Source organism: Ascaphus truei, chromosome 9 (assembly GCF_040206685.1).
Source record: "Ascaphus truei isolate aAscTru1 chromosome 9, aAscTru1.hap1, whole genome shotgun sequence".
NCBI classification, from domain to species: Eukaryota; Metazoa; Chordata; class Amphibia; order Anura; family Ascaphidae; genus Ascaphus; species Ascaphus truei.
This window is the reverse complement of record NC_134491.1, coordinates 31,394,024-31,415,441: the sequence shown is the minus strand read 5'-3', so window position 1 is coordinate 31,415,441 and position 21,418 is coordinate 31,394,024. Positions and strand designations below refer to the sequence as shown.

The following is a 21,418-nucleotide window of genomic DNA, read 5'->3' as shown; positions in this document are numbered from 1 at the left end:
TAGTTGGATACAGGAGCACATTTCATTTGCTTAATGTGGTACTGTGAAAGTTGGTTACTTCATGAGAAATTAAGTATCAAAAATATACCCCGATGAAAGCATAGCGCACAGGAACCGGCTGATGTTGGTTTTAAACATTAAGAATAAAGGCTTTTGTTTTTAAGTTACACCTTCTCTATGGTCATTATCCGCGTTTTATACTTATCTCAACAATGAAAGGATATTGAATAAACCACCTTACGAGAGAAGAAAGTGATGTTTTCAGACTGAATAAAAGAGCATGTGTTGTCCTTCAGCAATCAGAACAAGGTAATGTGTTTGCATTTGCTTTTATACCTGCATATATACCCGTGAGGCTAAATGGGAATTAGCCATATAAAATAGTGAGCGCATCTGTCTATTGAGTTTCACAATGTTAGGTTTACAGAAATGCAGAGCTGGTAGTGTGAAGAGCAAAATTCCCTTCTAGAATGTGTTGGGATAAGCCGGACCAACAGTTTCGACCAGGGTTCTTCAACTGGTTTTCTCAAGGGGCCAGAAAATATTTAGATGTAAAAGGGCCACAAGTTTATTGTAATGTAATTTTAGATTATAAATATTTCAACATTTTGCAATAATTTATACAAAGTATGCCATACAGATTTACTTCACCTTAATTTACAAATTGGTTTTAGTGGGAAAAACTGCCAAAACAACTAGTATGAAAATAGCAAGGACCCATCAAGGCCCTTCACAGGCTGCATTTGGCCTGCAGGTCACCAGTTGAGCAGCCCTGTTTTCGAGATTGTAAATGTGTCATCGTGCTACCTTTGGGTACAATTGTAAGGGTTTCATGTGAAAAAAGTTTAGTGCAATGGTTCCCAAACCAATACTTGGGGACTCTTGAGTTACAGCATGTTTTAGGGATAATATATATTTTTTGCAAACACGAGCTGACACTTACAAATGTAAGCATTACTAACCTTCATGTGACAAATGTGTAATAGGTGGGTTAAATTCAAATAATTGCGAAAATAATATAATAAAACTCCCTCAGCGGTGTTGCTCATTCCAAAAAAAAGACAATCCAGTAGGTCTCACATAATTCTTGACACTTGAGGGCAGCCTCACCCTAGTATATAAAGAGTAATAAAAGAAAATGGTGTAGTAGTCTGATATTTTACAATGTTTTAGTGTACTGAATGCACTTGCATATAATCTATTTTGAGACTCTTCCGCCATTTTTTTATGTGCTTAAACAGACCGGGAAAAATGGCGTAATCCATTGTATTATAATATCAAATGCTAGTGTAGCTCCCACAAACATTTTATGAATGTGGTCCTCCAAATCAGTCAGTCCAACGAGACTTGCCGCACATTCCAAAACGCGCTTTCTTTGTGGCCTTTTCCTGTGCCAGGACTGCGCGCTCCGCGCCACTTCTGGGGCAAGCAGTTCTCCCTTGGGATCCTTTTGCCCTACGCATTTCGCTTTCTATTTCCTAGGGCTAATTGTTCCATTACCCTCCCCTTCCTTAAATACCTATTACAGTGACGATGTTCATACTATTTCACAACGTTTGTACCTTTGTGACCCCACATTTCTATTTGTACAATATTGACATTGTTACATTTGATACACGATTATGACCGCACCTCCTAAATTAGGGTCTTAACCTTAGGAATCCATCTCAGACAATAATGCCTATTACCCCCTCTCCAGCTGTACTGAATGTGGTCTAGCCCTATTTAAGAAACAATATTGGATCTGAATTAGTTTTCTAAATAATTTCGGGAGACCAATGTAAATCTGAATCTATAACTGTTCTGTATGTGCTCCATATTCTGATTCTGAGGAGCATGTTTTTATCAGTTTGTGAGTGCTTTGATGGCATTTAGTTTTAGTTTATAGTAAAATGGATTACACTGGTTTCCGGTGTATTTACATTTTTTACTCTCATACATTCTGGTGAGGCTGCTCTCATTGTCAAGAATTGTATGCGAGTCAAACATGAGTGCCTATACTCAGTACATAAGGGGATATTCACGGTTTCCCCAAAAACAATCTTGACATTTATTTAACTTTTTATTTATAAAAATGTTTTACAAGGGAGTAATATATTAAATTACCTCTCGTTTTCAAGTATATCCTGTGCACAGTTATAACAATACAGGGTTACATTAAATGAACAAGTTATACAGGCAAATCAGACATTTCATGGACAGATAGTTGGAAAATTGGGTACAGGGGATTAAGGCCTGGTGAGTTTCAGATTGAAATAGAGAAGCTTTAACTTCACCAAACATCAGCAAACTGCTCACACCCTTTGACTGCGCCAAAGGCTGTGTCCACCTTTTTGATTGAATGCAGCTGCGAATACAACGTTCTTTGTCCTCTTGGCTCATTAACATTCCAGTGGGTGGGGTTGACGTTCCACAAAGTACAAGCAAATGTTAACCCTTGGCATGCTGGTTCTGTGCAGAGGGGAGCTGCTCTTGGGGCGATCCATCAGACGTCCGCTTTTTGGGACGACGCAGATCTACACTGAAGGGATTCAGATTGAATGCAGCTGCCATACATAAGACAAGGTCACTAAATCAATTAAAGGATTGCAAGACTGGCAGCTACAATGTAATTATTCACAATATAATCAAACTTTTCTCCTACTGTACATGCTTAGACTCCTTATCTGACTGTAAAACCAGATCTCTGACCAACTAATATATTTAACTTTGTTCCCAGGCACCTGCTGGTTTTGTATCTTTCTTTTTCTGATGGCTAATGTTGAAAGCCTGTATTTTCAGTTCCTTTACATGTAGCTCAGATTTAAGTTGGGATTATAAAAAAGTTACATGGCTTGAGTTACTTACAGTAAACCTGTCTAAATTCTTATGTGACTGTTCAATGAAAATAAGCACCCATGAGCAAATATTTACAATCAGCAACTTGTTTTACATTAAAATCTTTTATTTACCCTGCTCCAAGTCTAAAACCAGGAAAATATGTGGACGTTAGGCACTGTTAAAATAAATAAATAATAATTAATACAAGTGTAAATTGGTGAAAGGTTGTGTTATTACTTGAACCGTGTCAGCTTTGTAATATAAACTGCTTCTGCTGAAGTCAAATCTGTGAAGTGATTCTCTACACTAAATCTGTCTGTCTCCAGTACTGAAATCCTCCTCCTGGCTTCCTATCAAATCCTGTATCGCACACTCAATTCTCCTCCTCACTTTTAAAGCGTTACATTCTTCTGCCTTTCCTTACATCTCAGCCCTAATTTCTCACTATGCACCACCCTGACTCTTGCTTTCTGCTCAAGGATGCCTTCTCTCTACCCCTTGTGTATCTAAAGCCTTAAATCTTTCTCACTGACTGCCCCACACCTCTGGAATGTCCTTCCCCTCAATACCCGACTAGCACCTTCACTATCCACCTTTAAGACCCACCTTAAGGAACACTTGCTTAAAGAAGCATATGAGTAGCACTGTACACGATACATTAACCTTGGCCCCCTGCTGACACACTTACCAGAAAGTCCTCCTACTGTTTCTACGTTCTTCCTACCTTCCAATTAGATTGTAAGCTCTTTGGAGCAGGGACTTTTCTGAAATGTTACTTTTATGCCTGAAGCACTTATTCCCATGATCTGTTATTTGTATTGTTTGTTATTTATATGATTGACACGTGTATTACTACTGTGAAGCGTTATGTACATTAATGGCGCTGTATAAATAAAGACAGACATACATACATGATGTATTTGTGATATAGTGTACTATAGTTGGTATCTCCCATGATACCTGTGTGCATAGGGTTAATTACCCCTATTTTACTTCTACATTGTACAAGACACTGTTTATTTGGGTAACTGAGTCCACGTTATACCCAGCTCTCCATGTCGGGGGAACTCCCTGGTTAGGATTCTGTTTGCGCTTGCATCAAATACAGTAGGAATAAAATGAGAGGGTACCAAATTTAAACCAAATAAGCTTTCTTGGCATGACGGAAAAACAGTTCAGTATTGCCAAGGCATGAATAACGGGGTAGGGTATAATTACACAGTACATGAATAAAGGGGTAGGGTATAATGATTACACAGTACATGAATAAAGGGGTAGGGTATAATTACACAGTACATGAATAACTGGGTAGGGTAGAATGATTACACAGTACATGAATAAAGGGGTAGGGTATAATTACACAGTACATGAATAACTGGGTAGGGTAGAATGATTACACAGTACATAGGTAACAGTTACACAAACACAGATGTGGGCATCTCGCCGCCTGTGACAGGCGCTGATCTAGTGTGCAGGCGGTCTCTGTCTACATCTGCGTCGCCTCAAAGATGAACAGCTTTTGGCGCAGCTAAAGGGTGTGAGCCGTTTGAAATGGAGCAGCTTTAACATCACCAATCTGAAACTCACCAGCCCTTTATCCCCTGTACCCACTTTTCCAACACTAACTGTCCATGAAATGACGGTGAATTGACTGTATAACCCTGTTCATTTAATGTAACCAAGTAGTCCTCGTTAAACGACGTTTCACTTTACAACGCATGGCATACCCATCGCTTTACAATGCAACACTATGGGCTGTTTTTTTGCCGCTGGAATGTTATCCAACGCTCACCGCCACTGATTAACATGGGACTCACTTTACAACAGTTTCATTATGCAACATTACTGCCAGAACGGATTCTGTTGGATAACCGAGGACCGCCTGTACAACTGTGCCCAGGACATGCAGGAGGTAACTCTCACTGTATTACTTCCTGGTAACACGTTATAAATAAATACATAATCTTCTTTTCCTAGGATGATCGCCAATTTCTGGTTCTCAATCACATTAAATAAGCTTTCTTGTCTGGGATGGAATCCCTGGTGTTCTGACACTGAGACATAGTAACAGCCATAGTGATAAGAGACAGGATGATAGGCCTCCCCCAGGCTCCGCCCCCCACGCGGCCTACTCAGCATTAGCCACGCCCCCTTTCAGTCACACTGCAACCCGGCTTCCCCCTTTGACGCCGGCCACGCCCCCTTCCTTCCCAGCCCCCCTGCGCACACGTGTACTCCCGCCGGCCTTCACCGCAGGCTCCGGCCTTCCCCGCAGGACCTTCTCCTTAGGCTCCGCCCCTCCCAGGCTCCGCCTCCCATGCGTCCTGCTCCGCATTAGCCACGCCCCCTACTTCACACGCCCCACTTCGCACACGTGTCCTACCGCCGGCCCTCTCCGCAGGCCCCGCCCCCCCACCCCTCCGCATGACGTCACCCCCCGGGGTCGCGCGCGCGCAGTTTGGCGCGCAGCTGTGCGCGCGCTCTTGGTATGGCGGCGGTGCTGGATCTGCTGTTGCGTGGGGAGGCGCCGGTGTGCGCAGCGCTGCGCTGGGTAATTAGCGGCACGACGCAGGTATACCGCCCATCGTGCGAGAATGGCGCCGTGGCAATGCGCAGTATGCGGCGCAGGCCCCTCTGGTGCTGAAAGGGGCAATGAGGCAAGCTTGGGGTTGTAACCCCCTGGCCTGGGATAGTGTCACCTTATAGGGGCATCATCCCGTCTCACCGTAACAGAAACATGGTAACGCAACTCCTGGGTGCCTCCACTGGGATACCATGTCATTGTGCACCCTGGGGTTGAGTTACCTTTGGACACGGGCTCCCTGACTGTACATCATGGTGTAATGAGGCACCCAGGAGTTATAGTGCCAGCCTGAGGGACGTGCAGGTGTCTGAATGCGGCATTGCCCGCAGTGATGTAACACGTGATATGTAATGAGGCACCCAGGAGTTACAGTACCATAGTGCCAGCCTGAGGGGCGGGCTAGCGTCTGAACGCGGCATTGCTTGCAGTGATGTAACACGTGATATGTAATGAGGCACCCAGGAGTTACAGTACCATAGTGCCAGCCTGAGGGGCGGGCTAGCGTCTGAACGCGGCATTGCTTTCAGTGATGTAACACGTGATATGTAATGAGGCACCCAGGAGTTACAGTACCATAGTGCCAGCCTGAGGGGCGGGCTAGCGTCTGAACGCGGCATTGCTCGCAGTGATGTAACACGTGATATGTAATGAGGCACCCAGGAGTTACAGTACCATAGTGCCAGCCTGAGGGGCGGGCTAGCGTCTGAACGCGGCATTGCTCGCAGTGATGTAACACGTGATATGTAATGAGGCACCCAGGAGTTACAGTACCATAGTGCCAGCCTGAGGGGCGGGCTAGCGTCTGAACGCGGCATTGCTTGCAGTGATGTAACACGTGATATGTAATGAGGCACCCAGGAGTTACAGTACCATAGTGCCAGCCTGAGGGGCGGGCTAGCGTCTGAATGCGGCATTGCTCGCAGTGATGTAACATGTGATATGTAATGAGGTACCCAGGAGTTACAGTACCATAGTGCCAGCCTGATGGGCGTGCTGGCGTCTGAATGTGGCATTGCTTGCAGTGATGTGACACGTGATATGTGATGAGGCACCCAGGAGTTACAGTACCATAGTGCTAGCCTGAGGGGCGTTCTGGCGTCTGAACGCGGCATTGCTCGCCGTGATGTAACGCGTGGTTCGTGGTGTCCTGTGTCATTGTCACACTTGGAGTGTTTAGGTTCTCTCGTGGGAGGAGATTCATCTTATTACGTGGCTGTGTCATCATGAATGGTCACCCACTCTAAATAGTCAGAACCGTGTTCTCCCAGGGGTAATGCGGTAAGCAAGAGCTGCCCTGGGGTACTATTACTATTCAGCGATGCTTATATCGGGCTACTGTGGCATGATAGTGTCATGCTTTCAGCCTGAGGGACGGGTTCAGTCTCAGTCGGTGTACACTATAACATAGCACTTGGGTGCCTCATTACTTGGCATGTCGTATAGATAGGATTGCCGCGACCAAATGACCGCTGGCGTTGAGCCTCTGCTCACCTTGCTGCCAGGACACGCTACCGCTGGCCACTTCGCTGCTAAGGTAAGTCAATAACCGGAGCCCTTACCCTACAACCCCCTAATCTTAACTCCTAATACTAACTCTACCCCATACACCAAAAACCTTAACCCCATACCCTAAAACCCTTTACCTTAAGCCCTTATCCTAACCACGAAAACCCTAAAGTTAACCCCCTACCCGCTAAAATCCCAAAAACGTGCCCCCTACCACCCAAAAACTTGTCCCCTACCACCCAAAAACTTGCCTCCTACCACCCAAAAACTTACCCCCTACCACCCAAAAACTTACCCCCTACCACCCAAAAACTTACCCCCTACCACCCAAAAACTAACCCCCTACCACCCAAAAATGTACCTTCTCGTAGAAGCGGCTGGTGGCGGAGTGTACAGCGCCGGACCGGATACGGCGGAGGGTCCCCCAGCGGTAAACACCAGCAGGGAGTAAATGTCCCATTCCTCTCAGGAGTTGCATAACCATTGAACCGTGTAAAATGAACGTAGGAGTCAGCAAGGAAACAAAAATGAAAATTAAACATGAAGGATTTGTTAAGCTGCGCTTATAGTGACAGCGACGTCGCGTCAGAATAAATGCATTGCCGCCGTCACGTGAGCATATAGTAAGCGCGACGCAGCGATGGCTTGGTCGCGATCGCTGGAAGTCATCTCAATTTGATTTTTCCAGCGACCGCAGCCCGACGTCGCCGGCACAATAAGCGCAGCCGAAGTCTGACGGGAGTAGTCAACTGACCTGGTAAACAGTCATAGGAGAGCCCGTTGAAAAGTCAAGTGCTTACATTTATTGCTGTTAAATGCCAGTGTTTGAGCCCCACGGTGCCTTTCCCAGAGCATCATCGTGAGAGAGGACATCATGTTATTGTGTTTAATGGAGCATCTAAGTGGTTGGTATGGGCCAGTTTCACCCTCAAGCGACATTGTTATTGTAAGTAATGAGGCACCTTAACATTTATCTGCTGTTTATGAGGGGGGGATTTTTACCCCCTGATATGCGGCTTCAAGGAGTAGTTACCATATGATGTCACCCTGAGGGGACATCGTATTGTTCTGTATATTGAGGAATCCAGCACTTGTGATACTGAGTTAATGTCAATCTGAGGGACAGGAGGACATTCATGACGTGGGTTACCATGAAATCAATCCACTCAAGTAACATTGCCTTAATTCAGTGGGGGCACCAAGTGGGGGGCGGCCGTTACAGAGGCCCGGCGCTTCCCCGAAGGCATTTAAATTAAATGCCGGGGATCACGTGAAGCATCTGTCAAACTGCCTGACCTCACTTACCTTATAGGGCCAGGGCATTTTGAACGTGCCGCGGTCACGCTCAGCATGGATGCGGCCTAAGGGCAGGTACATACTGCCTTCGCCCGCGCGGAGGCGTGCTTCTGTGTGACGTCACCCGCGTGAAGCGGGTGCGTTATTTTGTCCATGCTAGACGTGCTGTGGGGGCGTGTCTAGGGGTGTCACGGAGCTGGTTTGCCCTCATTGGGCGAATCGCTCACGTGACCTGCCCATCGCGCTGAGAGATCAGTTTCAACTGATTTCTCGCGCAACGTGCACCCCCTCCTGGTGCCGCCCGCGCGGTCTATGGGCGCGATCAATCCCTGAAGGCAACCTGATAGCGCCGTCCGCGCGGTCTGTGGCAGCATGGACTTGGCCTAAGTCACGAGGAGGCAACATCGCTGACGGGTTATCTTGTTATTCAATTGTCAGTCACTCACTAATTGTTGCCTTAGTTAAGTTGCGGATAGTGCAGCTTTTTTTGAAGCTGTAAGGCTGCGGCCAGGCAGGGAGTGGGCGCTCGTGCGCTGCGCCCTGCTCGGCCTGGTGATTCGTGGCGGCTAGGTGTGCGCGCGGGAGGGCGTGTCGGGCGGCGCGGCCAAGACGTCATGGAGCTGGTTCGCCCTCATTGGGCGAACCGCTCACGTGATGCGTGAGCGAGCGGCAGATTCAATTTTGCTTGCTTGGCAAGCAGCTAAGTGCCGCGCATGCTCAGGCGCTTGCTCACGCTGGCCACACACATTGCCGCAATGTGTTTCATCGCGGCCAGCGTGAGCGCGCGCGCCTGTTCAGCGCCACCCTGGACAAGGCCTAAGAGTGCCTCAGTGGTAATGTCGCTGCTTTTGAAGCAGGGGCAACCGGTTGTATACGGATGTCGGCTCCCCTTGTGACCTTGGGCAAGCCATTCAATCTCTGTGCATCAGGCACCAACATTAGATTGTCAGCTTTACGGGATAGGCACTGCGTACACTGTTAGCACTATATGAGATCAAAATAATATTATAGACGATGGTGTGTTATGATTATTAATGTGTTGAGTGAAGGTGAAAAAACGGCGCTAGCTCTATAAGTGTTTCACTACAAACTATATAGTGAATATTTTAAACAAAATCAATTATTTGTATAACAATAAAGACGTGCTCAAAATAACGTGCAGGTGTAAATATTTAAAATGTTCAAACCCAGCTGGTAGGGACTGGTTTCGGTAGTCCCGCAAATCGTCACTTTCGTTGTATTCCAGGGGGAGCATGGAGGGAAATAGAACAAAAAAAGACAAAAACAATCTAAGTGTAGATAGTTATTTCAAAGGTGTAAAATTAGATATCTTGTCTTGGCTCGTATGTTGTGCCTACTTACAAGATGTAAGTTGTATACAAGCGATTTAGACACACAATGGTCTCTGCTAGGGATGTTGTTCTCCACTCTATGAAGCAGTCTCCAGTAATCAGCTCAGCAACCAAGTGTATGTGAAGAAAAATGATACCATAGTGCAGACCAATATAATGTTAAAACTAAACTTTATGATTTTTAAAATTGAACACTTACAATAAAATTGAATATAATAAGCATTGTTCACAATATTAGTGAGGAGAGAAGAGTGTGTTAGCTTCCGGCTCACCCGCCTCTTCTGATGGAACTTGATGTAATCAGCCTCTCTCTGTGACTTGATGTCTCTGGCGGTGGACTGTGTACCCAGGCTGTGTCCTCCCGTGGGTTGTTAGACTCCCCTTCTGCTGTTGCAGCTTAGAGCTGCCTCTCGGGTGGGCGATCCCGCCTCTCTCACTGCCGATACGTCACTTCCGCTTTGTTCCGTCACGTCACTTCCGGGCGCGGCTGATCGAATTTCTGAATGGCGATCACGCCTCTCTCCTCTCTCCTGACAGGACGGCTCCCACTCTACGCGTTTCGCCAAAAAAGGGTCTGTGGCTTCCTCAGGAGCCACACACCCTTTTTTGGCGAAACGCGTAGAGTGGGAGCCGTCCTGTCAGGAGAGAGGAGAGAGGCGTGATCGCCATTCAGAAATTCGATCAGCCGCGCCCGGAAGTGACGTGACGGAACAAAGCGGAAGTGACGTATCGGCAGTGAGAGAGGCGGGATCGCCCACCCGAGAGGCAGCTCTAAGCTGCAACAGCAGAAGGGGAGTCTAACAACCCACGGGAGGACACAGCCTGGGTACACAGTCCACCGCCAGAGACATCAAGTCACAGAGAGAGGCTGATTACATCAAGTTCCATCAGAAGAGGCGGGTGAGCCGGAAGCTAACACACTCTTCTCTCCTCACTAATATTGTGAACAATGCTTATTATATTCAATTTTATTGTAAGTGTTCAATTTTAAAAATCATAAAGTTTAGTTTTAACATTATATTGGTCTGCACTATGGTATCATTTTTCTTCACATACACTTGGTTGCTGAGCTGATTACTGGAGACTGCTTCATAGAGTGGAGAACAACATCCCTAGCAGAGACCATTGTGTGTCTAAATCGCTTGTATACAACTTACATCTTGTAAGTAGGCACAACATACGAGCCAAGACAAGATATCTAATTTTACACCTTTGAAATAACTGTCTACACTTAGATTGTTTTTGTCTTTTTTTGTTCTATTTCCCTCCATGCTCCCCCTGGAATACAACGAAAGTTATGATTATTAATGAAATAAGATATTGAGGATAGATTGGTTATAATACAGCTTTTCTTTTTTTTTTTTATGCTCCTGCAATAGGATTATGATGAGGCACGTAATTTTAAGAAATACTTTTTGCTGAAATTATCCCAGTATTGTAGAGTGACGCCCAGAGTTAGTGAGGTTGTATAACTTTAATGTACAGAAAAACCTAGGCTGTTTTTTTTTGTTTGTTTTTTTGTCATAGTGTGCTTAGAATTAGTTGTGCTTTTTCAGGGAAGTTACACCAGATAGTTATGCTCTGATAAGCTGTGTGATGTTCCGGCTTTGCTGTTCTATAAGGCATGGCTGCGCAAAGTGGGGGGCACGAAAGTTCCTTGGGGGGGGCACAGTTGTTACAGAAAGAAGCCCCGCACTTCCCGAAAGAATTTAAAATAAATGCCGGGGATTGCGACACATCTCCCGGCGTCAAAGGGCAACGTGACATCTCATGACCACGCTGCGTCATTTGACGCCGGAGCCGTGCAAAGAGAGGGGGGGGGCGCAAGCCGGAGAGGAGACGGGCGCATGTAGGAAACGTTGCGCACCCATGCTATAAGGCACTGAAAAACTGAATTTTGACGAGGGTATTGTTTGTGGTTTATTGTACTGCTATACTATGCAATAAGACACAATGATGTTGGGTTATTTAGTGGAGAATTACAGAGGATCTGTTATTTTTTTACCGCTTCTTGCTATTAGAGACTTTGCCCATTTGGGGGATTGCGTTTTCTCCGAGTGCTGATGTTGCAGGACTCCGCGGCTCCAGGGATAGTGCCGCTGTGACATTTCAGTTTGGGGGGGGGGGTCCATGCTTCCGCATCGGACCCCCCACAGTGATAATCCTCCGGGGCAGCTGCAGTCACGGTGCTTGCCTCGCTGCCGGAGATGATACATCTGTATGTCACTTGTGAGTACTATGAAGGGTTGTGCTTTAGGGGCTTTTCTGCTATTTCATGTAATATGGTGGTGGGAAGTTATTTGAGATTGTATTTGTTCCAGGTACTCGAGTTGTAACCTTGAGACTATGTTACTGTGGACCTTTATTCTGTTATACTATTAGGCTGCAGTGAGCTGTTACTACTCATGATCCATTTATTGAAGCATTGAGAAGTTGCGTTACTTTTCGGTGATGCTACCGAGTGTGTTGCCCTGAAATCCAAGCCGTAAGTGTGTGTAGTTCTTTACCAGAGTTGAAACTAGTATATGTGGTCCACTATTTGTATTGCTTAGCCACAGGCCGTCTGTTTACCCAGTATTGGTTTGTGGTAACTCAACACCTGAAGGTCTCTAGACCCTGTTACTCCACATTAGCCATCTGGGAGTTACCACGATTTAATATTTATGAGCCGCTCCCATAAATTATATAAAATTATGTCATTTAAGGTACATTATATTCATTCAAAAAGGCACGTTGGAGTTTACATTCTCAAATGTAGGCATACTCTTGTTATCCCACTCAGGCAGACATGCATTTTAAATCTGTGCAGTAAGATGCATTAATATCTCATGATATTATCATGACAGGGGTATTAAATATTTTAATCAATCAGGGGTTCATGTGGTTGCAATTGGACATAAAAATACAAATGTTTTTATGGCCTGTTGAACCCTTGGCCAGGCCTAGCTTATAGGACTGATAGAATCTAGAGTTAAGAACATATGTTTTGCCAGAGATTGGATGAAATTATGTCTCTTCTGACACTCAAGTAAACGGGATATTTTTATAAAGGTACTTTCTAAGCATTCCTGGAAGGGTTCTACAGAGTGCCAAGGGGTGTGACTAACCCTACCATTCAAAAATAGGAAGATGGTGTGGACCCGACACCTATTCTGAAGTATACCGGATAGATATTTGTAACTGTTGCAATTAAACAAATCACATGATGCCAAACGCTTCATGTTTAGGAGGTGGCCACAGACAGAGCCATTTGTCGCTCAAACGTTGTCTGCCAAAATCCTGTTACATTCGTCAAACCCGCCTGAATCTGTTTCTGTGACTCACGTCGAAGTATTATAGAAATAAAGTTATGAGGCCTTTTATATATCAATTCACTTTAAAGGTCAAAAGAGGAATTTTTCCCCCCCTATGCCATGTCAGCCAAGTAGCTAATTTACGACAGGGGTGAGCTTATGGTGTTCTCAATGAACGGAAGTTAGCATATAAAAGTCCTACTTTGTATTGAGTAGAATTCAACAAGAGGTGTGTTTTGGGATTAGACACACGTGTTCTCATCTTTCTTAGTCCAGTGACCTCTCTGGGAAAAACCTATGACGTATATGGCAACATACTGTATAGGGATTTTTGTTTTATCCTTATGTTTTAAGAAATGGTTTTGCATTTATTATAGCTGTATGTCTTTAATAAGTGATACTTTGCGCTGTGAATGAACTGTTTGCAGGCTTTGTATAGAGTAAAGTAGATTTTCGGGCACATTTTGCTGCAACAGTGTGTGTTAAGTGCATAGTTTTTCTTTAATAAACCGGGATCTTAGACCCAGACAGATCTAGATTTAATTTGCATAATTCTTGGGTGGTGGCAGCGTACAGATATGATTGCAATTGGGTAAGGGGTAAATATGAACTCATTGAAAGTACCTTGCGGAGGCGAAAGGTGAGTTGGCTAGAGTAGCCATGTGTATTGACCCTGGTTACATATATGTCACGTGCTCACAAGTGTGCTGTTCGTGACAGATTGTATATGGAGACGGATCGAAGGGAGATATTGTTCATTTGAGCGACCTTTGTGAAAGTGAAAAGTGGCACAGTTTGCGAGCTGTGTATTAACCCATGTCCAGTATGCAGGTCAAGTGCTTACAGGTGTGCCGTACGACAGGGGAGCGCAATCTTTTTTCCATGCGCCCCCCTGCCGGCTGGTCCCCTCTCTGTGCGCCCCCCGTCTTACCTCGGCTTGGGCGTCATGACGTCATGTTGCCATGGCAACGTGACATCACCTGACCTCGCGGCGTCATTTGAAACCGTCTGAGCCAAGGTAACTGCAGTTTACAGAGGCCTTCGCCGCTTCCCCGGCCTCTGTAAACCCCGCGCTCCCCGCAAACAATCTCGCGCCCCCCAGTTTGTACACCGCTGTCGTTCGTGACGACAACCGAGTGGTTTTCCTCTAAAGTATTGTTAAATTGTTAGCAGTCGTAAGTACTTTAGGATTTGTTTTTGTTTTTTAGAATGAAAAGTATTGAAAGTCATGAAAGTCCCAAAATATCCATTACAAACTTGCCAAGTGGGATCAAGATTGAAGTTTATTTTATTTTTGTTTGCGAAATAATCAGGATTTAACATGCAACAAAACTGTATGTACCATAAGGCATAAATAGAATGGTACAATGGACGGTTCTCAACCTTTTTTTGAGCACAGGAAACCCTGGAAGATTTTAAAATCTCAGGGCACCCCCGGCTCATTAGACCGCACGCAACATTTCTCGCTCAAACGCACCACACTCGTCCTCATTCGTACAAACCAACCCCCCTTCTTGAACGCACACCAACCCTCCGCACCCACCCGCTTTCTTGCATGCACCCACCACATACTCACCTTTGTCACAGAGCGCAATCCTCACATGTCTCTATCACACCCTCCACATTCATGGTAGGGAGGCTGCCATCCGCCTTCTCTCCCTGTGGTGGTTTGGAGAGCGAGTAGAGGGCGGATAACGGCCTCTCAGTCTTCAAACATTGTGGGGGGGCACCAGCTGAGCATCCGGCAGCATGTCTTCCTCGTGGGCTGCGATGCCATTGGCAGAGGCTCGCGATACCCTGGTTAAGAAATACTGTTATAGTGTGTCGTTTTGATCCTGTTGTATCTTTTTCATCCTTTTTGATCTCCTAATTTCTTCTATTTGGATAGGAGAATACTGTTGATTCCAGCCTTGCCTCTCTCACTTTACTGCGGAAGGACGTTGTTCCTTTCCTGCTTAACTTTTTGCGCGAGCAGACCAGCCAGATTCTGAGTAATGGGCCTTCTACTCCAGCAAAGACACCCAACGCCAAGGCTATATCGAAACCCAGTAACATTGGCAACCAAAGGACAATGCCAGAGAGGAGGTCTGGTAACTCGTCTGGCCAACGCGGGAGCCGAATGCAGCTTTTTGCCCAGACTCCCAATAGCTCCTATGCTTCAGATAATTGGTTCCCGTCTTCCACCTCTGCCTCCAGCGACTCCTCTTTCTTGACTGCGTCAAGCCTGTCTGCCAACTGCAGTGATTTTGGAAGAAGCATCATTCAGAGCAGCCCAAGCTTTGGCTGTAGCCCGGTGACTTATAGTGACAAGCGGTCAGCACAGAGAGTTAACCTGGGGAACTTTATAGTGGTCACTCCAGAAGGGCAGACACAGAGACGCAGCCGGAAAAAGAGCAACAGCTCAGGGAATGTATCTGGCCGCCAAATGTCCAAGGATCTGGGCAGAAGACTCAACGACGAGGAAAGCCAAGCGGCAAACACTTCGTGTAGTGGAAACAGGAGAAAACAACAAGGAGGCATAAACGCGGCCATCTCTTCTCCCACCATTTCCCAGCTAAATCTTAACAACTTGGAGGAGTTCCCACCCATGAGCGCCTCCTCTGGATCAGCTGGGTAAGGGAGAATGTCCCTTTTCTGTTGTGCACTGCAGCATTTGAGTAATTATGTTGTTGGTAACTTAATATTATTAGAGATATTTGTTGTATGTTACAAGGCTGGGTTTTATGGACACTGCACCCTGATTGTAGGGGTATATTACGTGTTTTTCGCATAGCAAGAGTGTGGAATATAATAGATTACTGCAGCACACGTCATCTAGCCAGCACAGCATGTCTACTCCAGTGTAAGAAACCGTAATTAAAGCAGCATGTATTCTAGTTTCCTGATCCATTTGGAAGAGATCTGTATGCAATACAATGCAGTATATCACCGCATATCACAGATATTTTTGTAATTTGATAGTAACAGTTGTTTAATCGATTAGTCTCTGCATGGCCAATTCTACAATGCCACATAAAGGTTTGTATTGGTGCAGTAAGCAGTCCATTCACAAATCTCTTGTAGCTGAAATTTGTACAGTAAAACCATTGACTTAAGCACAGTTTTATAACTTAAACCCCCTTTTCCATGTTGACGGTAACTAGCCCTCCTCTGATTTGTGCAGCAAATCTAAACCATCCAGAAGAATCAATCCCACGCCCGTCAATGACGTGCACTCGCTGACTAAATCCCGGACATGCTTCACCTCTACGCCTATCAGCCAGTCCAACATTAGTAGGCATCAGACGAACGTGGAAGCCTTTACAAATGTTCAAGAAGGGAAGTGTACTCCATCGTATGGAGGAAGTCTGCACGAGGAAAGGGAAATCCTGAGGAAGGCAAGGTATACTACAAAATATAATGTAGTGTTTGGGGTCCATCTCTCGTCTGGTATTTTCCGAGAGACAATTGTTATAAAATGTGACACCCTAAGTGTACTTAAACATGTAGACTAAGGCTGCGGACATGGTGCCGCAGCCCGTGCGGAGACGCGTGGAGGCTGAGGGAAAGCAGGTGCTTTCCTGGCCATAGTACTCAGGCCGTGGGAGGCGTTCCTCGGGGGATTCCTAGTGACGTCACGGAGCTGGTTCGCCCTCATTGATCGAATCGCTCACGTGAACGCCCGAGAAATCAGTTTTAACTGATTTCTCGCGCATTGCGTGCCCCCTCCTGCCTGCACGCGCATGTACGCGAACACTGCCTTAAGGCAGTCTGTTTGCTCAGCGTGCGGACGCGTCCGCCGGTCTGAAGTACCACGGACGCAGCCTTAGAAACCTGGGTCTACCTTCTCAAACGTATGTAAATATTCAATATACTGCACATAGCTTAACTCCTTCAGCACATGAGAGGACTGTATCACATTGCTGGCCACTGTGGTGCCAAAGAGGTGCATTTGTTAAATTCTATATAGGGGCTGATATTTAAATGAGAAAGTAATTCTGCTGCAAACAGATATACCAGGTGATCATTAATAGTGGTGGCTGTTTAGGAGTCCTACAAAATTATTTTACATCAACCTACCTACATCCTGGTGAAATGTTCCAGAATCCAGAGGTATGTTGTGATCAGCAGGACAAATAAGGTAATCTGTTGAAATAAGTATTTAAGTAATAATACTTGCACTGTGTGCTCATTTGCATGTCATTTCCCAGAATCCCTGGCTGCAGTGGAAGATCTGTATGCTAGGAGATAATGGGGGAAAGCAGGACGCAGACCTGTGTGAGGCATTTGAATGTGTTCACAAGTGATATTTTTATTTCCTGTAAGTAATCATACAAGTTAACGACCTAGTAAAAAAACTACATTTTTAAAAGGACACATTTGGGACATATTTATTTATAAAATGTTTTACCAGGAAGTAACACATTGAGAGTTACCTCTCGTTTTCGTGAACAGTCTTTTGGAGTCAGATCTCCGATGATAAGTGCTGCATGTGGTAGGGGTGAGGAGCTTGTTCAGGTAGCTGGGTAGCTTGCCCAGAACGTATTTGAAGACAAGACAGGAAAGGTGAACTTTGCGCCTAGACGCAAGTGATGACCAATCTAGTTCTTTGAGCATTTCGCAGTGATGTGTGTTGTAATTGCATTGGAGAACAAAACGGCATATTGAATTGGAGAGTGTATCAAGTTTGCTACGGTGGGTTTGGGGTGCCGAGCTATATACTATGTCCTCTTAGTCTATAATTGGCATTAGCATCTGCTGTGCGATACGCTTTCTGACCAGCAGGCTTAGGGAGGATTTGTTCCTCTAAAGTACACCTAGTTGGGCATAGGTTTTGCATGTCAGGGTATCAATGTGCAACCCACATGTTAAATGGGAGTCAAACCATATGCCCAAGTGTTTTTTTTTATGCCCAAAATGTATTAATGGTTTATTATTCACTTGCACGGCTATCAGATCCACATTGCTGCAGCAGAGCTCATCCCCGGTAGGATTACTATTGGATCCCACCACCCCTACCAAACAAAGCTACAATCGAAGCACAAATTTTCCTGCAGACAGCCTGATGACCTCTGCTGACCTTGCCAAGGTCTCTTGTAGGAAGCAGCTGGAAATACTTGCTGAGCTCTATTCTGCATGTATAACAGGTAGGCAAAAGGGTGCTGGTGAACTAGCAACTACTACAATACTTAAACCATTGCAGATAGACAAAAGAAACGCACAAACCCAGTTATAGCAGATTTCATTGCACTTGTGACAAAAAATTATTTTTTTACACAGTTTTTTTTTTTATGGCAACATTTCTAATGTGAAACCTTTTTCATAAATCAGACCTTCCACTACCTTTTTTTTTAGTTTGGCTTTTCTTTTCTCCTTACGTTTTTTTTTTTTTAATAGTTAGGTGCTCATATCGTGACACTGACCGTTCTGCTCTACCCTCGTCCAGCTACACCTCATAGGCATGATAATATCCTGGTAGCCTTTGTAGCTGCCTCGCCCCCACACAATATTGCCAAGTCTATTATCTGCAATTCGAGATGAGCGAAGCTTGCACCCGAGTTTGCAAACCGGGCAAAATGCCCCTCCCGCCCCTGCCACCCCCTCCCCCTCTTGTACTGTGTAACAGATATAAATGAGGCACATATTTGTTAACCTTTCAAAGGGACCAGCAATTCATTGTAGCTCCCCCTGGCACAAAGGGGGTTTAATGTGGTAGACTCGTCTGAAAACCTGACTGCTCTTTCATTGCAGAAAATCTTGTACCAAACATTTTCCTGGAGTTGTTCTTTGTCCTGCAGCTGCTAACATCAAGAGGATCATCCGGCTCTGAGGATGGGGACAGTGATTTTAATATCGCAAGAGGATTTAAAGGTGAGCTGGCTCCACTCTGCTGTTTTGAGTAAATAGTGGCTGTTGGTGATTGAAGATACATGCTCTACGTTATTAGTTACTAGCAATTGCCTCTTAGATACGGGGGACTTAATGTAGTGCTTTCACGTCAAGCTAATTGTTTAACATGCTACACAGTTTGTATTAGTGCAGATGTACTTTATTTTTGTTGCCACCAGGACGCAGCAGCGTGCATAGTAGGAGCAAATCCCTTTCTCTCTCGCATGCTTGACACTGCTGCTGTTTGTGTGGGTACTCTGTTAATTGAATGCTGTCGGGCCCTTGTGTCATTCTATGCATTAAGAGACACTTACATATGCGACTGACATTAGTGGCTGTTCATTTGCACATAGATGTGCCTTCATCGTTCAAACGTTTACCTCTATACAGAGCATATCCCGTCAGTTGCTATGGACGTCAGGAACAAATAAAAGTATCCGTTTGCATATAAGAGCACGTTACAACTATCACAGTTATAATTCCCACCGCGAAACTGTCGGAAGGTCACATTCAAAAATAAAATAATTGTGATCTAACATAAATGTAATACTATCCAGAATAAATAAACATTGTGATAGTGGTAATCCACTACCTTTATTCCGAAAATATGACACTGCGTGTATAGCGTCCTGGTGATCTATACAAGTATAGTGAGAGGTGACCCATCTATAGTTTTCACCTCAAACAAAGTGCTCTAAAGAGTTTAGAATGTCGATAGTATCCCCCAAAAAGGAGGGTAATTTACAAACCAAGGAGGAAAGAAAAAAAATTTACTTGTTCAGATAGATTCGTGGTAAAGGATCTGATAAGCGCAATAATGGTGGTAAATAGACATGTGGGCCTTTGGGAGATGACAGAAAATGGGTATTTTATGGAAATGATTCAAGATGTAGTTGTACTTATGAATATTTAGAATGTTCTCTTCAGCACGTCAGAAGATCTTGTAATAGATCAATATACAGTTTAGTGGGGTCAGATTTTAGGGGAATGTATGGTGAAGTATCTCCCAATAAACGGACAATGCCTTCTCCCTTGTCCGCTTGCCTAATAATTAATTTCCCATTATCTGAGTTCCTTGAGAGCCCTTCTCTCCTTATTCCTATTATCCCTCATTGTATAACATTTTGATTTATCACACATCCTATGAAATTCAGCTTCTATTAATCTACCAAATAAATCAATACAAGGACCTTCAGACACGAGGATAAAACCCTGATTTAGGTCTAAATTTAGTATGGGAAATTGGTCTTTCCCCAGATACATAACTATCGTCAAACAGATCAACTAGATCCCTTAGAGACCCCATTTTCCGTGAAATCCAATCCACCATCTAATAGAGCCTCTAATTTATCCACTAGAATATGACAATCAAAACCATGTCCTTGTTCCTCTCGCTTTTTATCATTTATTGTCCCTTCTTTATTTTATTTTTAAACTTTGTATTTTATTTGCAATAGTATTACATACATTTTATACAATCAAATGTTAAATAATGTGGGATACAGAAATTAAAAAAAGGAATAAAATGATAGTGGGATGTAGACATGGATACATCAAGTTAAGCAATAAATCAATATGTGTCCCAGCTTTATTAAGGAAGAATATGTAATGTTAATTTTCTCAAATTTTAATTTTTTTTGTAAATTTATATATAACGTACATTTACCTTCTAATTCGGTACAAATACTGAATCATGTTTATGACTAGAAAGATTAAATATCCCATTCTGTATTCAAATCTCACCTCTTGGGATCCCTTACCTCTTCCTCCTCTGACTCCCCCCCCCCTCCTCTTTTTTGGGATTTTTGATTTCTGAGTTTTTTTTAAATACACCTGATATTCTGTTTTGGGGGGATATTTATAAATTCGCCTCCTCCGTATCGCCCCCAAGTCCTTCTGGATGTCTCTCTAAAAATGGAGATGATAAATATTTCAACATCCTCCATATTCTTGTTTGGCGAGATACATTTTGCAGACCTACTTCTATACTGTAGCTGATTGGTACATTACTCATATTATAGTTTTTATTAAAGATGTTTTTGTTGTTCATAACCATTTTTTATATACTGTATGTGTCGCATTGATTTCTATTCCATTCATAATGTCCTTTCATCAGAAACACCATTCAGATGCTTCTCCATATCTATTCAAATATAGATTGGGCTGATATCTCTCAGACCGTTCCTGATAAATCACTCTTCCTTATGTACTGTCATCTAATTGAACCTACTATATCATCTCCTCTTAATACCCAATTTGGGTTTCTTCACCAATTGTATTGCCTTTTCAATTAATAATCCATTGTTATCCCTTTTCTATTCCATAATATTATTTTCCAATCTATCCAATATATCACCTAATACTTCTCGCATACCCTTAGATTTTCCTCATTAGTAAGCGTAACTATTTGTCCCTTTTACTTCCATAATTTCCTATTTAACTTTTAGTGTGACATCCCTTTCTTTAGTTAATAATTGAATCAACTAACACTCCTCTAATACATCAAACCATTCCTTCAGAAATCTGGTTATCTAATCGGTTTGTAGGCCGTTTCCTAAATCTAAGCCCCTCTAGGTATTCTCTTATTTGAGGGATTGTTCCAAGACTAAATTTATCCCACCAAAATGTAACTTCTTTAAATAATCGTTTCTCTATACTATGAAACCACTCCCTGCTTTTATTGCATCTTCTTTGGACTG

General features: G+C 44.1%; 1 protein-coding gene across 3 annotated transcripts in view; it reads left to right on the top strand.

Annotated features, from left to right (window-relative positions):
* The first annotated feature begins 5,278 nt into the window (after positions 1–5,278).
* CDAN1 (codanin 1) overlaps positions 5,279–21,418 on the top strand; it is a 48,517-nt gene continuing 32,377 nt past the window's right edge. For 2 of the 3 annotated variants that reach the window (XR_012803849.1, XM_075614256.1), the window contains exons 1-5: positions 5,279–5,392; positions 14,740–15,464; positions 16,015–16,233; positions 17,787–17,977; positions 18,582–18,701. Coding sequence is in view for 2 of the 3 variants with exons in the window: in XM_075614256.1 (XP_075470371.1) it covers positions 5,309–5,392; positions 14,740–15,464; positions 16,015–16,233; positions 17,787–17,977; positions 18,582–18,701 (1,339 nt within the window). In the remaining variant the exon portion in view is untranslated. Of the gene's footprint in view, positions 5,393–5,463; positions 6,939–14,739; positions 15,465–16,014; positions 16,234–17,786; positions 17,978–18,581; positions 18,702–21,418 lie in introns of those variants that run through there. The other variant, XM_075614257.1, reaches the window with a different exon arrangement.